At 40.0% G+C, this 21410-nt stretch overlaps 1 protein-coding gene across 1 annotated transcript in view; it reads right to left on the bottom strand.

Moving 5' to 3' along the window:
• erbb4b (erb-b2 receptor tyrosine kinase 4b) overlaps positions 1-21410 on the bottom strand; it is a gene marked incomplete at both ends in the record, with an annotated part of 341095 nt that overhangs the window by 97687 nt on the left and 221998 nt on the right. The window contains 4 exons of the mRNA XM_079254462.1: positions 10836-10926; positions 17743-17816; positions 19413-19539; positions 19976-20089. Coding sequence (XP_079110588.1) covers positions 10836-10926; positions 17743-17816; positions 19413-19539; positions 19976-20089 — 406 coding nt within the window. The remainder of the gene's footprint in view (positions 1-10835; positions 10927-17742; positions 17817-19412; positions 19540-19975; positions 20090-21410) is intronic.

Here is a 21410-nt window from a genome sequence, read left to right as displayed (position 1 = left end):
TCCTACAATATTTTAATTAATTAGCCCCGCCCACTACATTGACTGACATGGTTATGATTCGGGAAACTTGTAGACGCTCCCAGTACCTTCAAAAAAGTCTCTTGGACATATGGGCTAAATCAAACAGGGAGTCGGCCATTTTGAAAAAGGTGCCATTTTTGGGGTCATTTCTGTCATTTTCTTTGCCATGCATTTTGAGGAACTTCTCCTAAGAATTTTGTCCAACTTTAACCCAAATGAGTCAGGATGCTCAAGAGGCATGTGTGATTAGAAGTTGTGCTATTTCTTTTAATAGGGGATATCGTTTAGGAGAGGCGGGGCAGCAAAGCAGATGTGATGCAACAAAAAGAAAAACTGACATAAATCCCCCAAAAAACAACCAACCTGCACCAAATTTGCTACAGATGATGCCAGTCATATCCTTCACATTTGTGCATTTCAATAATTAGATGATAAGTTAGCCCCGCCCCTTGGTGACAGGAAGTGACCCTTCATAAAACCTAAATGGTCTGAAGTGCAGTCTGGCTGCACTTTAGGTTGAGAGAGGCATGGGAAGGATGTTGCCAGGGGAGGCGGTGGCATGATGCCGAGCGGCGCCATGGTGTGAGGGCCTATATCACCGCCTGCGGTTTTAATTATTATTATTATTCTCCTAATAAATGAATTGCTTTTTTGGAGGCCTGAACATGCTCAAAAACTCACCAAATTTTGCGTACCCCCCCAAGGGAATGCGAAAAATTTGATATTTTGAGGTGCTCCAGAATGTTTGGGCGAAACTGAATGAGAGCGCCACCTATTTTAGGTGCCCCGCCACTGCATGTCGTTAATCTTTATGAAAATTCATACACATGATCTACATGCAAGGGCGAACAAAAAATCCTCTTAATGTCATGGTGAAATGTTGACAGGAAGGCGGCCATTTTAGGTCAAAGTCAATATTTTGGTGTTTTAGGACCTCGCATTTTAACGAACTCGTCCTAGAGCTTTTATCCCACTGAGCCACAAATTGCTCAGGATGTTCAGGAGGCATGTGTGATTAAATGTTGTGTTATTTCTTCTAATAGGAGACTTAGTTTACGAGGGGCGGGGCCTCAAAGTTTGATGTCTCGCCATGAAAAATTAAACGGATATAACTCCCACATAAAGCAACATTTCTGCACCAAATTTGCTAGATATGATGGCAGTCCCCTCCTACAGAGGTCTATATGTCAATATTTTGATTATGAAATAGCCACGCCCCCTGGAGGTCAAAAGTGTTGTTTTTTGCTCACACACCCATAACTCTGGCTTGGTGGACACCACATGGCCCAAATTCACTCAGGCATCACAAAACATGTTGGTGAAGAGATCTGATAAAGGACGTTGCTCTACGCTGCACGGCGTGCCCGTGACGCCATGGCGAAGTTCCATGCGGCGGCGTGACATCATAAATCACTATAAAATTGTCAATTTTGATCTGAGCACCCTAAAACTTATAGGGATTAATAAGGGATCAGTCCTGAACAGATTAATGTGACCATTGCTGGTCTAGACCTAAGCCCCGCCCACTTACAACAGGAAGTGGTTTTTTCCACGTTTGAGGGTCATGCTTCTAAGCAAATGGTCCCAAACACTTGAGCCTCCTCCAAAACATGTCAAACCCTTTCATGATGCCACAATAAAAACCTCAAGTCGCTACGCTAAACGGGACATGGCGAATGGCGGCCCAACGCCATGAAACAGGAAGTACCTGTGACCAAGCCATGGAACCTTGGACCGCCACCATACTTGCCATGACTCATGACAGTAAGGCCCTGAACTAAGCCCCATTGAAACATTATGGAATAAATGGAGCATGTCTCCATAGCGCCCCCTACAAAATTTCAATCAATCAGCCCCGCCCACTACATGGACCGACATGGATAAAATTCAGCACAGTTGGAGAACCTTCCAGTACCTTCAAAAAAGTCTCTTGGACATATGGGCTAAATCCAACAGGAAGTCGGCCATTTTGAAAAAGGTGCCATTTTTGGGGTCATTTCTTTGCCATGCATTTTAAACAACTCCTCCTAGGGATATTGTCCAACTGACACCCAACTTGCACAGGATGCTCAGGGGGCATGTGTGATTTAAAGTTGTGCTATTTCTTCTAATAGAAGATTTAGTTTAGGAGGGGCGGGCCCTCAAAGTTTGATGTCTCATTAACAAAGACTTATTGCTAAAACTCCCACATAAAACAACATATCAGCACAGGAATCGACACATTTGATGCCAGTCCCATGATGAACAAAATCTAAAATGCAATGATATGACTATGAACTAGCCCCACCCCTTGGCAACAACAAGTGTCTGATATCATGAACCAGGAAGTACCTGTAACAAAGCCATGAAATTGTTGATCTTCACCATACTTGCCATGAGTCATGACAGTTATGTACTTAATAGAGTAAAATTACAATATAGTGGAAAAGATAGTAAATGGCTCCATAGCGCCCCCTACAATATTTCAATCAATCAGCCCCGCCCACTGCATTGACTGACATGGATATGATTCGGCACAGTTGTAGACCCTCCCAGTACCTTCAAAAAAGTCTCTTGGACATATGGGCTAAATAAAACAGGAAGTCGGCCATTTTGAATAAGGTGCCATTTTCGGGGTCATTTCTGTCATTTGCTTTGCCATGCATTTTGAGGAAGTCCTGCTAAGAATTTTATCTAACTTTAATCCAAATGAGTCAGGATGCTCAAGAGACATGTGTGATTAAAAGTTGTGCTATTTCTTTTAATAGGGGATATCGTTTAGGAGAGGCGGGGCAGCAAAGCAGCTGTGATGCAATGAAAAGGAAAACTGACATAACTCCAACAAAACCAACCAACCTGCACCAAATTTGCTACAGATGATGCCAGTCATATCCTTCACATTTGTGCATGTCAATAATTAGATGATAAGTTAGCCCCGCCCCTTGGTGACAGGAAGTGACCGTTCATAAGGCCTTAATGGCCTGAAGTGCAGTCTGGCTGCACTTTAGGTTGAGAGAGGCATGGGAAGGATGTTGCCAGGGGAGGGGGTGGCATTATGCCGAGCGGCGCCATGGTGCGAGGGCCTATATCACCGCTTGCGGTTTTAATTATTATTATTATTATTATTATTATTATTATTATTATTATTATTTTTATTCGGACACTTCGCGTGCTTTTTTGGAGGCCTGAACGTGCTCGAAAACTCACCAAATTTTGCGTACCCCCCCAAGGGAATACGAAAAATTTGATATTTTGAGGTGCTCCAGAATGTTTGGGTGAAACTGAATGAGAGCGCCACCTATTTTAGGTGCCCCGCCACTGCATGTCGTTAATCTTTATGAAAATTCATGCACATGATCTACATGACAGGACAAACAAAAAATCCTCTTAATGTCATGGTGAAATGTCGACAGGAAGGCGGCCATTTTAGGTCAAAGTCAATATTTTGGCGTTTTAGCACCTCGCATTTTAACGAACTCGTCCTAGAGCTTTTATCCCACTGAGCCACAAATTGCTCAGGATGTTCAGGAGGCATGTGTGATTCAATGTTGTGTTATTTCTTCTAATAGGAGACTTAGTTTACGAGGGGCGGGGCCTCAAAGTTTGATGTCTCGCCATGAAAAATTAAACGGATATAACTCCCACATAAAGCAACATTTCTGCACCAAATTTGCTAGATATGATGGCAGTCCCCTCCTACAGAGTTCTATATGTCAATATTTTGATTATGAAATAGCCACGCCCCCTGGAGGTCAAAAGTGTTGTTTTTTGCTCACACACCCATAACTCTGGCTTGGTGGACACCACATGGCCCAAATTGACTCAGGCATCACAAAACATGTTGGTGAAGAGATCTGATAAAGGACGTTGCTCTACGCTGCACGGCATGCCCGTGATGCCATGGCGAAGTTCCATGCGGCGGCGTGACATCATAAATCACTATAAAATTCTCAATTTTGATCTGATCACCCTAAAACTTATAGGGATTAATAAGGGATCAGTCCTGAACAGATTAATGTGACATTGCTGGTGTAGACCTAAGCCCCGCCCACTTACAACAGGAAGTGGTTTTTTCCACGTTTGAGGGTCATGCTTCTAAGCGAATGGTCCAAAAAACTTGAGCCTCCTCCAAAACATGTCAAACCCATTCATGATGCCACAATAAAAACCTCAAGTCGCTACGCTAAACGGGACATGGCGAATGGCGGTCCAACGCCATGAAACAGGAAGTACCTGTGACCAAGCCATGGAACCTTGGACCGCCATCAAACTTGCCATGACTGATGACAGTAAGGCCCTGAACTAAGCCCCATTGAAACATTATGGAATAATTGGAGCATGTCTCCATAGCGCCCCCTACAATATTTCAATCAATCAGCCCCGCCCACTACATGGACCGACATGGATAAAATTCAGCACAGTTGGAGAACCTTCCAGTACCTTCAAAAAAGTCTCTTGGACATATGGGCTAAATCCAACAGGAAGTCGGCCATTTTGAAAAAGGTGCCATTTTTGGGGTCATTTCTTTGCCATGCATTTTAAACAACTCCTCCTAGGGATATTGTCCAACTGACACCCACAGAGCACAGGATGCTCAGGAGGCATGTGTGATTTAAAGTTGTGTTATTTCTTCTAATAGAAGATTTAGTTTAGGAGGGGCGGGCCCTCAAAGTTTGATGTCTCATTAACAAAGACTTATTGATAAAACTCCCACATAAAACAACATATCAGCACAGGAATCGACACATTTGATGCCAGTCCCATGATGAACAAAATCTGCAATGCAATAATGGGACTATGAATTAGCCCCACCCCTTGGCAACAAGAAGTGTCTGATATCATGAACCAGGAAGTACCTGTAACAAAGCCATGAAACCTTTGATCTTCACCATACTTGCCATGAGTCATGAAAGTTATGCCCTTAATAGAGTAAAATTAAAATATAGTGGAGAAGATCGTAAATGGCTCCATAGCGCCCCCTACAATATTTTAATTAATCAGCCCCGCCCACTACATTGACTGACATGGATATGATTCGGGAAACTTGTAGACCCTCCCAGTACCTTCAAAAAAGTCTCTTGGACATATGGGCTAAATCCAACAGGAAGTCGGCCATTTTGAAAAGGGTGCCATTTTTGGGGTCATTTCTGTCATTTTCTTTGCCATGCATTTGGAGGAACTTGTCCTAAGAATTTTGTCCAACTTTAACCCAAATGAGTCAGGATGCTCAAGAGGCATGTGTGATTAAAAGTTGTGCTATTTCTTTTAATAGGGGATATCGTTTAGGAGAGGCGGGGCAGCAAAGCAGCTGTGATGCAATTAAAAGGAAAACTGACATAACTCCCACAAAAAACAACCAACCTGCACCAAATTTGCTACAGATGATGCCAGTCATATCCTTTACATTTCTGCATGTCAATAATTAGATGATAAGTTAGCCCCGCCCCTTGGTGACAGGAAGTGACCCTTCATAAGGCCTAAATGGCCTGAAGTGCAGTCTGGCTGCACTTTAGGTTGAGAGAGGCATGGGAAGGATGTTGCCAGGGGAGGCGGTGGCATTATGCCGAGCGGCGCCATGGTGCGAGGGCCTATATCACCGCCTGCGGTTTTAATTATTATTATTATTAGGCCCGAGCACCTTGGCGGTGCGAAGGCCTATTGTAATTGCAGTGTTTATTATTATTATTATTATTATTTTTATTCGGACACTTCGCGTGCTTTTTTGGAGGCCTGAACGTGCTCGAAAACTCACCAAATTTTGCGTACCCCCCCAAGGGAATACGAAAAATTTGATATTTTGAGGTGCTCCAGAATGTTTGGGCGAAACTGAAGGAGAGCGCCACCTATTTAAGGTGCCCCGCCACTGCATGTCGTTAATCTTTATGAAAATTCATACACATGATCTACATGACAGGACAAACAAAAAATCCTCTTAATGTCATGGTGAAATGTCGACAGGAAGGCGGCCATTTTAGGTCAAAGTCAATATTTTGGCGTTTTAGCACCTCGCATTTTAACGAACTCGTCCTAGAGCTTTTATCCCACTGAGCCACAAATTGCTCAGGATGTTCAGGAGGCATGTGTGATTAAATGTTGTGTTATTTCTTCTAATAGGAGACTTAGTTTACAAGGGGCGCAGCCTTAAAGTTTGATGTCTCGCCATGAAAAATTAAACGGATATAACTCCCAAATAAAGCAACATTTCTGCACCAAATTTGCTAGATATGATGGCAGTCCCCTCCTACAGAGTTCTATATGTCAATATTTTGATTATGAAATAGCCACGCCCCCTGGAGGCCAAAAGTGTTGTTTTTTGCTCACACACCCATAACTCTGGCTTGGTGGACACCACATGGCCCAAATTCACTCAGGCATCACAAAACATGTTGGTGAAGAGATCTGGTAAAGGACGTTGCTCTACGCTGCACGGCGTGCCCGTGACGCCATGGCGAATTTCCATGCAGCGGCGTGTCATCATAAATCACTATAAAATTGTCAATTTTGATCTGATCAGCCTAAAACTTATAGGCATTGATAAGGGATCAGTCCTGAACAGATTAATGTGACCATTGCTGGTGTAGACCTAAGCCCCGCCCACCTATAACAGGAAGTGGTTTTTTCCACATTTGAGGGTCATGCTTCTAAGCAAATGGTCCCAAACACTTGAGACTCCTCCAAAACATGTCAAACCCTTTCATGATGCCACAATAAAAACCTCAAGTCGCTACGCTAAACGGGACATGGCGAATGGCGGCCCAACGCCATGAAACAGGAAGTACCTGTGACCAAGCCATGGAACCTTGGACCGCCACCAAACTTGCCATGACTGATGACAGTAAGGCCCTGAACTAAGCCCCATTGAAACATTATGGAATAAATGGAGCATGTCTCCATAGCGCCCCCTACAAAATTTCAATCAATCAGCCCCGCCCACTACATGGACCGACATGGATAAAATTCAGCACAGTTGGAGAACCTTCCAGTACCTTCAAAAAAGTCTCTTGGACATATGGGCTAAATTCAACAGGAAGTCGGCCATTTTGAAAAAGGTGCCATTTTTGGGGTCATTTCTTTGCCATGCATTTTAAACAACTCCTCCTAGGGATATTGTCCAACTGACACCCAACTTGCACAGGATGCTCAGGAGGCATGTGTGATTTAAAGTTGTGTTATTTCTTCTAATAGAAGATTTAGTTTAGGAGGGGCGGGCCCTCAAAGTTTTATGTCTCATTAACAATGACTTATTGCTAAAACTCCCACATAAAACAACATATCAGCACAGGAATCGACACATTTGATGCCAGTCCCATGATGTACAAAATCTACAATGCAATAATATGACTCTGAACTAGCCCCACCCCTTGGCAACAACAAGTGTCTGATATCATGAACCAGGAAGTACCTGTAACAAAGCATAGAAATTGTTGATCTTCACCATACTTGCCATGAGTCATGAAAGTTATGCCCTTAATAGAGTAAAATTAAAATATAGTGGAGAAGATAGTAAATGGCTCCATAGCGCCCCCTACAAAATTTCAATCAATCAGCCCCGCCCACTACATTGACTGACATGGATATGATTCGGGACACTTGTAGACCCTCCCAGTACCTTGAAAAACGTCTCTTGGACATATGGCCTAAATCCAACAGGAAGTCGGCCATTTTGAAAAGGGTGCCATTTTTGGGGTCATTTCTGTCATTTTCTTTGCCATGCATTTTGAGGAACTTCTCCTAAGAATTTAGTCCAACTTTAACCCAAATGAGTCAGGATGCTCAAGAGGCATGTGTGATTAAAAGTTATGCTATTTCTTTTAATGGGGGATATCATTTAGTAGAGGCGGGGCAGCAAAGCAGATGTGATGCAATGAAAAGGAAAAATGACATAACTCCCACAAAAAACAACCAACCTGCACCAAATTTGCTACAGATGATTCCAGTTATATCCTTCACATTTCTGCATGTCAATAATTAGATTATAAGTTAGCCCCGCCCTTTGGTGACAGGAAGGGACCCTTCATAAGGCCTAAATGGCCTGAAGTGCAGTCTGGCTGCACTTTAGGTTGAGAGAAACATGGGAAAGATTTTGCCAGGGGAGGCGGTGGCATTATGCCGAGCGACGCCATGGTGCGAGGGCCTATATCACCGCTTGCGGTTTTAATTATTATTATTATTTTTATTCGGACACTTCGCGTGCTTTTTTGGAGGCCTGAACGTGCTCGAAAACTCACCAAATTTTGCGTACCCCCCCAAGGGAATACGAAAAATTTGATATTTTGAGGTGCTCCAGAATGTTTGGGCGAAACTGAACGAGAGCGCCACCTATTTTAGGTGCCCCGCCACTGCATGTCGTTAATCTTTATGAAAATTCATACACATGATCTACATGCTAGGGCGAACAAAAAATCCTCTTAATGTCATGGTGAAATGTCGACAGGAAGGCGGCCATTTTAGGTCAAAGTCAATATTTTGGCGTTTTAGCACCTCGCATTTTAACGAACTCGTCCTAGAGCTTTTATCCCACTGAGCCACAAATTGCTCAGGATGTTCAGGAGGCATGTGTGATTAAATGTTGTGTTATTTCTTTTAATAGGAGACTTAGTTTACGAGGGGCGGGGCCTCAAAGTTTGATGTCTCGCCATGAAAAATTAAACGGATATAACTCCCACATAAAGCAACATTTCTGCACCAAATTTGCTAGATATGATGGCAGTCCCCTCCTACAGAGTTCTATATGTCAATATTTTGATTATGAAATAGCCACGCCCCCTGGAGGTCAAAAGTGTTGTTTTTTGCTCACACACCCATAACTCTGGCTTGGTGGACACCACATGGCCCAAATTCACTCAGGCATCACAAAACATGTTGGTGAAGAGATCTGGTAAAGGACGTTGCTCTACACTGCACGGCGTGCCCGTGACGCCATGGCGAAGTTCCATGCGGTGGCGTGATATCATAAATCACTATAAAATTGTCAATTTTGATCTGATCACCCTAAAACTTATAGGGATTAATAAGGGATCAGTCCTGAACAGATTAATGTGACCATTGCTGGTGTAGACCTAAGCCCCGCCCACTTACAACAGGAAGTGGTTTTTTCCACGTTTGAGGGTCATGCTTCTAAGCAAATGGTCCCAAACACTTGAGACTCCTCCAAAACATGTCAAACCCTTTCATGATGCCACAATAAAAACCTCAAGTCGCTACGCTAAACGGGACATGGCGAATGGCGGTCCAACGCCATGAAACAGGAAGTACCTGTGACCAAGCCATGGAACCTTGGACCGCCACCAAACTTGCCATGACTGATGACAGTAAGGCCCTGAACTAAACCCCATTGAAACATTATGGAATAAATGGAGCATGTCTCCATAGCGCCCCCTACAAAATTTCAATCAATCAGCCCCGCCCACTACATGGACCGACATGGATAAAATTCAGCACAGTTGGAGAACCTTCCAGTACCTTCAAAAAAGTCTCTTGGACATATGGGCCAAAACCAACAGGAAGTCGGCCATGTTGAAAAAGGTGCCATTTTTGGGGTCATTTCTTTGCCATGCATTTTAAACAACTCCTCCTAGGGATATTGTCCAACTGACACCCAACTTGCACAGGATGCTCAGGAGGCATTTGTGATTTAAAGTTGTGTTATTTCTTCTAATAGAAGATTTAGTTTAGGAGGGGCGGGCCCTCAAAGTTTGATGTCTCATTAACAAAGACTTATTGCTAAAACTCCCACATAAAACAACATATCAGCACAGGAATCCCCACATTTGATGCCAGTCCCATGACGAACAAAATCTACAATGCAATAATATGACTATGAATTAGCCCCACCCCTTGGCAACAACAAGTGTCTGATATCATGAACCAGGAAGTACCTGTAACAAAGCCATGAAATTGTTGATCTTCACCATACTTGCCATGAGTTATGAAAGTTATGTCCTTAATAGAGTAAAATTAAAATATAGTGGAAAAGATGGTAAATGGATCCATAGCGCCCCCTACAATATTTTAATCATTTAGCCCCTCCCACTACATTGACTGACATGGATAAAATTCAGCACACTTGTAGACCATTCCAGCACCTTCAAAAAGGTCTCTTGGACATATGGTCTAAATCCAACAGGAAGTCAGCCATTTTGAAAAAGGTGTCATTTTTGGGGCAATTTCTGTCATTTTCTTTGTCATGCATTCTGAGAAGTTCCTTCTAAGAATTTTGTCCAACTTTAACCCAAATGAGTCAGGATGCTCAAGAGGCATGTGTGATTAAAAGTTGAGCTATTTCTTTTAATAGGGGATATCGTTCAGGAGAGGCGGGGCAGCAAAGCAGATGTGATGCGATGAATAGGAAAACTGACATAACTCCCACAAAAAACAACCAACCTGCACCAAATTTACTACAGATGATGCCAGGCATATCCTTCACATTTCTGTATGTCAATAATTAGATGATAAGTTAGCCCCGCCCCTTGGTGACAGGAAGTGACCGTTCATAAGGCCCAAATGGCCTGAAGTGCAGTCTGGCTGCATTTTAGGTTGAGAGAGGCATGGGAAGGATGTTGCCAGGGGAGGCGGTGGCATTATGCCGAGCGGCGCCATGGTGCGAGGGCCTATATCACCGCTTGCGGTTTTAATTTCATTTGCTTTTGAAATGTTTTTTTTTTTTTTTTTTTTTTTTAAATAGTAGTGTTAAATTAAATAAATTAGTGGAAAAAAAAATTCTAAACATTAAAGAGATAAAGAGTAAATGAATTGTACATATTGTCCAATCATACCATAAATCAAAACTGTACAAAATAATACATTCATACCACAGTGTCTGAATTATCAGGTACCTGTACAACGCTCTTCCCCCAATAGTTGCCAGATTTGAGAAAACACTCAAGTCAGTCATGTTGTCAGGCCAAGACTGGATGTTAAGGTACCCTACATGGACATACAAACATACACATATGTACAGAGGTTATAATGTGTCACACGGCAGGTAGATAAAAATCATCCATTTAAAATCATTTTACAAAATTACAAAGATTAAATGAACAGGCAGTGGCATTTTTGTGCAATCAGCCCAATCAGCACCATTCCATGAACACAGTAACCACACCACCTGAGTCTCATCTGAACTCGGCCAAGCATTTTTAAACCTAATACATGTTATAGGCATTGCAAATCTACACTGGAGTTTGGTGCCAGCTCTAACAAGTGTAAAGTCTGCCATATCAATATTTTTGCATTTCCTTTCTTGCCTCTCTTCCGTTGAATCATTTAGAGGATTAAATGAAAAGCTGAAAGGATGGCTCTGGCTCGTTTAGGATTTTTAATAATGAATTGAAAAACATGAAATATTTAGTAGAGGAACAGTGGGCGAGTACAATCCCCCAGCCAATGCCAAAGGACAAACAAAACAGTTGGGATGAGGCTATTGGACCAAGGGAAATCCACAGCGGATGGAAGAGTCGGGGTAAAGAAGGATGAAATGGGAATGGAAGTCTAAGCTAACCCACAAAAGAAAAAAAAAATCAACAACATATTAACATATATTATTTGAATACTGAAAGAAAACACCGAAGCTGTATGCTGCCTTCATCAGAAAGAAGAATAAAAAAAAAGCAAAAAATGAAAGAATGGGATGCAGACAAGGCTTAATGCACCTGAGCTGAAACCCCAGGGCCCACACAGTTTAGGGGCTTATTCTTTTGGGTATGAATTTACCTAAAAAAAATCTAAAAAATCTACTTTTAGTAGATCCGGGGATAAGAGTTCCACTGCACGCATGAGCCAACCACGTTTTTATAAAGTAGAAAAATCAGCATAGTATCAGCTGTATTACTATGTTATGATATTCATTAAAAAAAAAAAAAAAAAAGAAAGGGGGGGGGGGGGGGGTTGTGAATGGTGTTACATCAAGTCAGCTCTACCTTGCCATGTTGACACTTAAAACATGCAGTTTACGAAACTTTTCAATCATATGTTCATTTTTGTTAAAATGGGCCTCTGGGGGATGACTTGGACTGGTCCAGTATGGACTTACTGGGCAGAAATGGGACTGATGGCTTGTCAAAAATAAAAATGATATGTCTGCATCGGAACACACAAACAGCAGAAACTGTCTTTCAGGATCATATTTCAGCCTCAAACTGGGTCACATTGTCCTATGATCACTGACATTCTTTATAATTTGGATTTTAAGGACATAATCACAGCTTTTCTGTGCAAAAGAGAGCAGAAGACAGCGCTTCCTAAAAGGACAGAGCAGTGTTTACTGAAAGCATCTGCAGGTTTTCACATGTTGTGGCTGCAGTGTCTGAAAAGTCATGTTGATAAGATATTTCTGTTTAGGAAGCTTCACAGGGTTGTTTGATCTGTTGCTGCTGTTATTTATTTATTCATTTATTTATTCAATATTGTTCATTGTGGTCATGTTATTAACATGTCAATAAAAGTAAATAGAGAAAACCTCAGTGTAAACCTGGATATTATTTTCTGTAATGAGACCTGGTACATATGAAGGACTGGCCAGGGCCTACACAACTTCTCAGCCCGGGGGCCCGACAGTGGCTAAAGGCGGCCCTGGATGCTGAGAACAGTCAATCAAATGTATTTAATGCTGCAATATTAAACTCAATCTATTCCTCCTATTGGGTGCATAATTCCAATTTATCTGAAATTGTCTTACTGACAAGAGAGCAATAACCGTCAACAACATCTTTATCAGTTTGTGGACATTGTTTAGTTTGTTATGTCAATCCCAGATGAGGCCACATCTAAACAAATGCTTATTAACAGTGTTTGAGAAGGAAACATTAAAAAAGTCTGGTAACTCAGAGGAATCACTCATCAGGGCTAATGCAAGAGGGCATGAGCAGAATTTAATCACATCTTTATACCAGAGGCTACTTTTCTGTAGCAAGACTGTAACAGTTAGAGTGTAGTTATAATGCTAAGTATCTTAAAGACTGAGCTCAGAAATGGCTGTCTGTCAAAGTTAATTGCATTTTTGTAATTTGTCCACTGTGTTTCTCATATTGTGCAGTTTACCATACTTTAAGCACGTTTTAGCCAAAAGGCAGCAGTGCTATAGAACTGTTAGTATTGCATATGCTGACACTAATTGCCCTAATGACAAAACCTGCAGTAATGAGAGACCTTGAAGCTCTGCCATAGTGCTATTTCAGAAAGCAGGGGTTCTGCCTAATCAAGATAAAGTTGTTATGAACGTATGCCTTACAAGGTAGGCGCAGATACTTATGCAGTACTGGAAAAGCTTAGGTTGCCTATAACAACATAAAACAAAAACATCCCCTATTTGATTGGAGCATTTGCATTTTAGTCCAGTTTACCTCAATCTACTGCTGTGCTGCTTGAAAGTCTGACTTTATTTACAAAACCAGACCAGCAAAAGCTGCTGACAGTGTGAGAAACGCACCAAAATGGCATGAAGAAGAGTATTACTGTAAGGTTTGTCTGTAACTTAAAACTATACTACCTTTCTTAATACAACTGGTAATGATGCCAGCATTGATGGGTAGGTTGTGAAGATTTGTCATCTAAACTTGCTTATCGATGCTGCAATGATTGTTAGAAACTACTTCCTACAGCTACAGTTCCTGCAAAATGGCAATGGTTTGGCAAAATCTCTGGACTTTCTGATCAGGCTGTTTGTGAAAATAAAAATATGCTTAATGCCACCAGAGCTGTGTAAGATGACATCAGTCCTAAATTTGGTGCAGAATAAGATACGATCAATATCACCTTCACTGTGGTCACTTTGACTCATATCTGTAATATTGACCCCATACCAGCTACCACTTCAGTGGATTTAAACAGGCCAACTTGAAAATAGGTTAGAGTCTGGCCAGAAGGAACCACTCCAGCTTTACAAGATTGCTTTGAACTCACCAACTGGAGTATAATCACAGACATGATTGTGCTGAGGTGGTGAGTAGACACATTGCCTTCTGCACCCATGATGTCACCATCATAAAAAGCATGACTGTATGTGTTGGCCAAAAGCAACTGATGACAAAAGAGGTAAATCTGTGATCCAGCTGTCTGATCAGGAGACAAATACCCCTCAAGGACTCCCTATGCCCACTTTGAAGCCCTGAACAGCACACCAGGACAAGACTCATCCACAAACTAATGATCTGACTCATAACTGTTCAGCCTATTTCACCACTGAATTTAGCAGAGAAGACAAACAGCGCACATAGAACAGGTGCAACAAGACAAAATCTGAGATCTGCAAAAACATGAAAAAAAAAAAGACCTTTGAGGAAAACAGGATGAACATGAACAAAACAACATACTCCAGCTTTGAAGTTCAAGAAAGACGAGGTGTTGCAACACAGGAAGAAACAGTCTGAGGGAAAATAGGGAGGAGAGCGCAGCATGGGAGCACTAACAGAAAAAGGACTGTGCTCCATGTAATGATCTCTTTAAGAATACTGGAAAGTGGGCATTCATGGAGCTCCTACACTACACAAAACTAGGCTAGGTACAATACGGTATTAAAATCGTCATATAATTACAGGTCATTATGAAGATTTGGACAGCAAAATGAAAGAATGGCAAAAGGGCCATTATGACTGACAACTGTGCTTCAACTGCAGAGTTAAATCTCACTTCCATTTTGGTGAAGACACACACACCTGACACCGTCTGTATGGTTACACGTTTTTACTACATTTTTTTTAAAAACACAATTGTTAGTACTGAGCCTTGACTAGCACCATATGCTGGTCCATATAGTCCTAAGAAGGGAGTCAAATGACGATGATATCTTGGTGAAGCTACAGCAGAACACTTTAGGAACAAATTAACTACAAACTTTCCTCACCAAAAATCTTCTTAGAAATATTATTATGTATGTAAATCACAAACACAAGATAAAGGATATTGTAAAACTAATTTTACTAAGTACGTGAAGAGGAAAAGCAATCTTTAACTTAAGAAAGTTAACTAAAACTAAAACATATATCTACCTAGAAATCTGTTAAGTGTTACTTTATCTTATGCTGTTGTCTGGAGAAATAATCCAACTGTTATTGGCTGAAGAAGAACCATTCTTTCTTTGTTTGTTTTCCCTTTCTTTCTCTCTTTTTCTCTCTACAAGGTGTTTTCGGTTTTCTCTTCTTTTCGATTCTCTTTCTGTCCCTCTTCTGTCCTCTCCGGTCCGGTCCAGCAGTACAAACTTTGTAATTCAAACAATTATGCGAAATAAATAGAAAAATAAAACTAAAATCCAGAATATCAAGGGAAGCATTATATCTATGATGTTTCCCTTGGCAGATTAAATTTTCCCAGCAGATTACAGCATCCAGGAAATCCATTTTGCCTGAAAAAAAAAGAAAAAAAAAAAAAAAGAAGAGGGTTATAACTGTTTATATAATAGTCATACCTTCAGGTGCAATCAGGGAAGCTGAGTTGTAGCTTATATTTTACCAGAGTGTAATAGAGATGATCCTCTTTGAGGCGTTTATGGTCAAGTACACGCTGATGCCTGTTAGATGATTTTAGCCTCTATGTTGCCCATTAATATCTTATAACAGGCACTTAACATATTCATCTTGTATTTCAGAACCTTTGCCCACTTTCTAGGTGTGACAATGAGTAATTTTTGTGAGCTACAGTAGCAGTGGTTGGTGTTCTACTGAGAGCCTCATTAACAACAGCCCAGTGTGAACAGCAAATTGAACTGTGGAGGCACTCTGAGGAAAAGGCCATGAGCTCACAAGTAAAGGTTAAGAGTGCTTAAGTTGCGGTGATTACATTCAGGCACAACAACAATATACCCACTTATACTAAATTGCAGAAGTTGAAGAACTTGCTCTCTAAGGTCAAGCTGGAACTGGTAAGATGTGTCTGAAGATCCTTTGAAGTAAAGCAAAAGTAAACAAAATGAAGACAAAAGATGAAGAAATATTGAGTGAATTTGGGGGGTGCTGGTGTGGTTGATGCAGCTGTCCTCCTCTGCAGCTCATTTGAAAGCGAGAGCAATGCTCGCTGTGACCTCGGGGTCACAGAGACAGGTTGGCTGCTTCTGTCAGACGTCACGTTTTCTTGACAACCGGGAGAGACGACAAGGAGAGCTGACAAACGTCTGACTACACGGCCACAGGTTTATGCGCCGTCGACTGCACACAAACTTTTCTTTCACAAGCCATGAAGAAAAGAAAGAAAAATGGAGTCGTTCTATCATCTAGTGTAGTTCAAATTATTGCGCTTAGCATTTTCCCGCAATCTGTGTTAGATACCCATTTCTGTCTAAAAGCACTTTCAAAAGCAGTCAGAAGCAAGCACTTGAACAATCCTTTTTAAAATGGACCATAATTTTCACTTTGTGTTTCAAACTATCTGAGCTCTTCTGGATAAAATGCACACTTTACTAAAGTCGTTTAAAGACATGCAAAATGTTGAAAGGTTCTACGCTCTTTTCAGAGGGGCTGCGTGTGAGAAAGCAAACATGCATCAGACCATTGGCAGACTTTTCCTATCAGATTCCCTGATGACGGGTTCAGAAGTTTTAGAGGAAGCATCTGTGAATGAATATTGTAATCATTTTGGGGATCATCCAAAAAAATTTCCAAAAAAGGCACAGGTGATCGATGATTTCTACTGATTTACACCCTTTTCTTGTTTTCTTATAACTTTGTTTTTTTGTTTCAGATATGTTCAGTTTACAACTAGATAAAACATGTAAAATAAAATACTGGCATAAAAGGTAGGAACCCTCAACTTCCATCTTTTGTTTTTTAACGACACACACAGAAAAGATTTTCTAATTCTTCTTTGGCACCATGTTGTGCCTCCTGTTTACACTAACCAGGACTCACTCCAGAGTAATTCCAGTTGCAAGAAGGAAGCTATCCCAGCAAATCTCCTGCTGTCTTGTGCTTGTGTGAAATGTCAGATATGGACTAAATGTGCAGCTAATTTTCTGGACATTCTCCAGTGCTCAAGTGTGAAAATAGGTTAAAGCAGCAAACAGTTACAGAGTGATGACCGAGACTGCTACTAACCACATTTGACATGTGTAATCATTTGCTAATTCTCATTAAAGGAAGTACTGAGAATATTCGCATCAACTGGTCACGTTTGTCACAGAAAGCTTTATTTTTTCTGAATGACAATAATGTGCTTTGTAGCGTTGCTTCATATGGCTTCTGCTTTTCTAAACCTCTGTCACAGCTGAGAAATATCAACTATATTTCAGCAGCAATATTTTCTCATTTGGTGGGGTAAGGTGACAATATGGACCCTTTATTTTGATTTTTTTTTTTTTCTTTCTCCGATGGCATTGTCAAATGTCTGGGCTGGAAAGATGACAGCATACATGAAGCTCAAAAAGTGACGGTGGCATAGGGGAGCTGGAGGATTACCGATGCGCACCACATGTTCTGGATTTTTTCTTCATGGTGCGTGAAGGGGGAGCTGGGACTGAGGGACTCAAGGATAGGGAGTCCCAGAGGGAGAGGCAGCAGTGAGACAGAGGATATTGAAAGACTTATATGATATTCATCTTATGCTGCAGTGTCTGCCCTTGGTGTGGATGGTCTCCAGGGGAGGGTGTGGGGTTGACTTAAGCAGTCACATAGATGGGAGAATTACAGACCTGTACCAAATGTTGCATTGTGCACTAACAAAGCATGAAAAAGAGATGGAGTGGAGAGTAAAATTTGTCTAGGCATTTGTTTATGAAGTAATATGCAAGAGATTTGCTGGTTAAAGCGATGGACTCACCAGTGATTTCTCGAACGGTCCGAAATACATTGAGTTTTTCTGGGTCCAAGGCTTCAATGTTGTGATAGACGTCCCTGTAAATGACAAAGGGACATGGAAATGACACAAAGCAATTACTAAGAAAGCAGCTTCTCCATTGTTTGCTTTTTACACTCTGCAAAAAAGAAAATGAAATACATATATGCCAAAATTGTAACCATTTACAATGCCCAATCAAACTGGTAAAGCACTTTTTTCCACTTCTTTTGTCATATATGAATAGACACTACTGCACTCACCTGACTCCCAGCAGACCCGCTTTCCACTTGCCCTGCTGGTGTGATAATTCATATTCATCCAGCTGAATTACTTACTTTTTTATTCACATTGGATGAAAATCTTATCGTTTACATCAATCATCAGATACAAAAAAAAAAAAAAAAAAAGAAGATTATATTGAATATTTCAAGTGTATTCGCACAAGAAGGTATTCTCAATACGTGTCCATGTTATAGTTGGAATCAAGAAATTACATTTACTTTTGTCATGGTTACAAAGTCAGATTTTGCGATCCTTTATACATTCTGTAGTAAAATGAAATAAAAAGAGAAATAAAAAATCTTAAATCATGCATTGAGGAATCCCTCTTTTCTGAAAATACTTCACGTTGATTCAGCTTCAGTGAGATGTACATAAACCTTTCTTGGTGTAATGTTCTTAAAGCAGAATATTTATCTCAGTGTTAAAAAAAACTACTGACAAGGAAGGGCTGTATGAAATTAATGAACAATGAACTAAACCTGAAGTTAATTTGAGCAGCCTTTGGTTGTGTTATCTTGCCATAGTGACAGGTCTTTATTCTGCTCATCCTGTTGGACATTGTCCATTAACATTAAGCAGTGATGGTTTTATCCTGTCTTCTATGAAATGATGTTGAAACAGAATTCTATGTGCTGTCTTCATAATTTATCATACTAATGCAGAGCTTGTCTAGAAAGAAGAGATTCAACATTGTTTTAATGCAAAGCTTTGTGTTGCTCAACAAGAACCCAATATTCTTTCAGTATTTTTTGTCCTTTTTATACCGCCTATAAGACACTGTTGTCATTATGAAATCATTTGACTTGACTCTTTTGAGGATATAGAAACTCTTCACCTTGAGAGTTAAATTAATGTCAGATGGAGTAACTATCACACATGCATCTTCACCACACATTCATTGTTAAGATATTGATCTGACTTTAAATATTTCTGTCAAACCTGTCTAATTGGTTATTTATTGATGCACAACAGGTATACTCTACAGTGCTTGTGCCAGATTTGTTGAAATTCTAAAATTTAGACCATTGCATCATGAAACTTTAGAAAGCAGCTACTGGTGTTCTGCTGGGCTACCGAACGCCAGTTCTTGTAGAACTGTCCTGCTGGTTTTGGATGCTTCCCTGTCACAACACAATGGATTCAAATGCAGTGGATGCATCAACTGTGTTGAAAACAGCTTTTTTCAAATTTGCAGGACACTGTGGAGTTGAAAAGCCCAGGTGGAGTGGTTATTTATTAACATTAGTGGAACACTTAATACATTTACAACCAATGCGGATTAAATAGGAGGGGAAAACATCTAAACATAATCACAAATCCACAATATTCCAGTCAACCTTCCATCATTTGGACAAGCTGATTGTTCTCACCCTTTGATTCCAGTAATAAGGAACACCAAGTTCCCATTGATTTTGGTGCAGTTGACAAACTTGTCAATGTTGCTGGAGTCCACAGTCTGGGCTGCCTGTAGGCTGGCTGTACCTATCCCGTCACACGCTGGACAACACATGGTGCAAAAAAAAAACAAAAAAAACAAATTGCATTAGATTGATTATTTGTACTAATTATGCAAACATGAAGAGTGCTGTAGAACCAGTGTAAAGTAATTTAAAATTACAGTATACATATATACAGACAGACGGACAGACAGATAGATGTGTCTGTGTGTGTGTGTGTTGTCTGACTTTTTTCTCCCCTATATTTGTTAATAATTAGAAGTTACCCTGACTGTGCTTGATGTGCATGGTATCACCCGATGCACAGTACACTGTGCATTTTTTTCCTATTACTACTTATTTGCTAGACATATAGTCTTTTTAAATTGTCCAAAAATATTTGTGTTAATTGCTTTGGTACATTATATATATATGACTAAAATAATTTATAAACACACTACACTTTAGTCTCCACAACCAAAGTGTTCTTGTTTTACCTTTTGGGCAGATGTCAGTACAAGGAATGCACATCTTAATGCGGTTTTCTTCTACTTCCATCTTGTTGCTGGGGCAGGCTCTCACACAGGAGCTGTGGTCCACTACAAAGTTATCTGGAAAAACAAGTCGCTATAAATGTCAAATACAGATAGATGCTGATTGTCACACAGGAACATGCAGGAAAAAGGAGCAGGCAGTCACACAACATAAAAAGTGCTGAAAGTCACTTTGGTCCTCTCGCGCTTCACCAATTTTGGAGACCAAAAATAAAATGCAATAGTAAATAAAGATTTTTTTTATTTTATATATATTTTTTTTTTATAAAAAAAAAAAAAATATATATATATATATATATATATATATATATATATATATATATATATATATATATATATATATATATATATATGTATATATGTATGTATGTATGTATGTATGTATATATATATATATATATATATATATATATATATATATATATATATATATATACATACAGCAAACAGCATAAAAATACCAAATCTGACAACAGTGCAAAGAGCAACAGGAGACGCTTAATGATGCACACCGAATCATCTGCATGTCATCACCTGGGCTGTACGGTGGATGTAAATGAGATTTCCACAACCTCATAGAATTGTTTAAGATTACTGCACACATTTCAGATTGTATTAAGATTGATTTCCTGGTTATTTCTCACAATATAAATCATTTGTTGCAGTCACTGCAAAAGATTAATAAAATGACAGGAAATTCTCTGAGAGAAGAGTTTTGGGTTTTAGTATTAGTATTCTTGTCAAAATTTGGACTTCTTTTTTTGTTTGTTTATTTGTTTTTTAAATCGCAAAAAGTAAACCTGTAGCGGCTGTCACAATTAAAGCAAGGTTTAATAAAATAAATCACAGCATAGGCTATGATCAATTTTCCTTTCTTATTTTAGGATGGAATAATGAAAAATGGTCAAAACAAAGATTAGCTCCTGATGTCATTTAGCAGATATGTTCTTAGTCTATTAAAACTCCATTTTAAAGATGCTGAGCGAGTACAATACTTATGTTGGCAGAAAAAACAAAAAAACATCCCACAAAAGATTTGTCTGGTTGTTCAAAGGTCTTGCCTATGTACAAATATATTTTGTCAGCCAGTTACCACTTCTCAGTGATGCAGATTTAAGATTTAATTTTTAATTGTACAGAACAACCAAAAGAAAAGGGAGCTGGGGTCGAAAGACAGAGGAATTACTATGACAACAACAACAAAAAAAAAAAAAACTAAAATGCCAACAATCATTTATTCGTTCATTTGTAATATAAACTCATTTCTTTAGTTTATTTTATCCATTAATTTGTCCCTAGTCTAGCTGGGGCTTGTTATTCTTCATAAGGTAAGTGTGGTGAATTATTGTACATCCTCTATTTGCTTTGTGTTAAATGT

This window comes from Telmatherina bonti, assembly GCF_933228915.1.
Source record: "Telmatherina bonti genome assembly, chromosome: 15".
Lineage (NCBI taxonomy): Eukaryota > Metazoa > Chordata > Actinopteri > Atheriniformes > Telmatherinidae > Telmatherina > Telmatherina bonti.
This window is presented reverse-complemented; position numbering and strand designations above follow the sequence as displayed.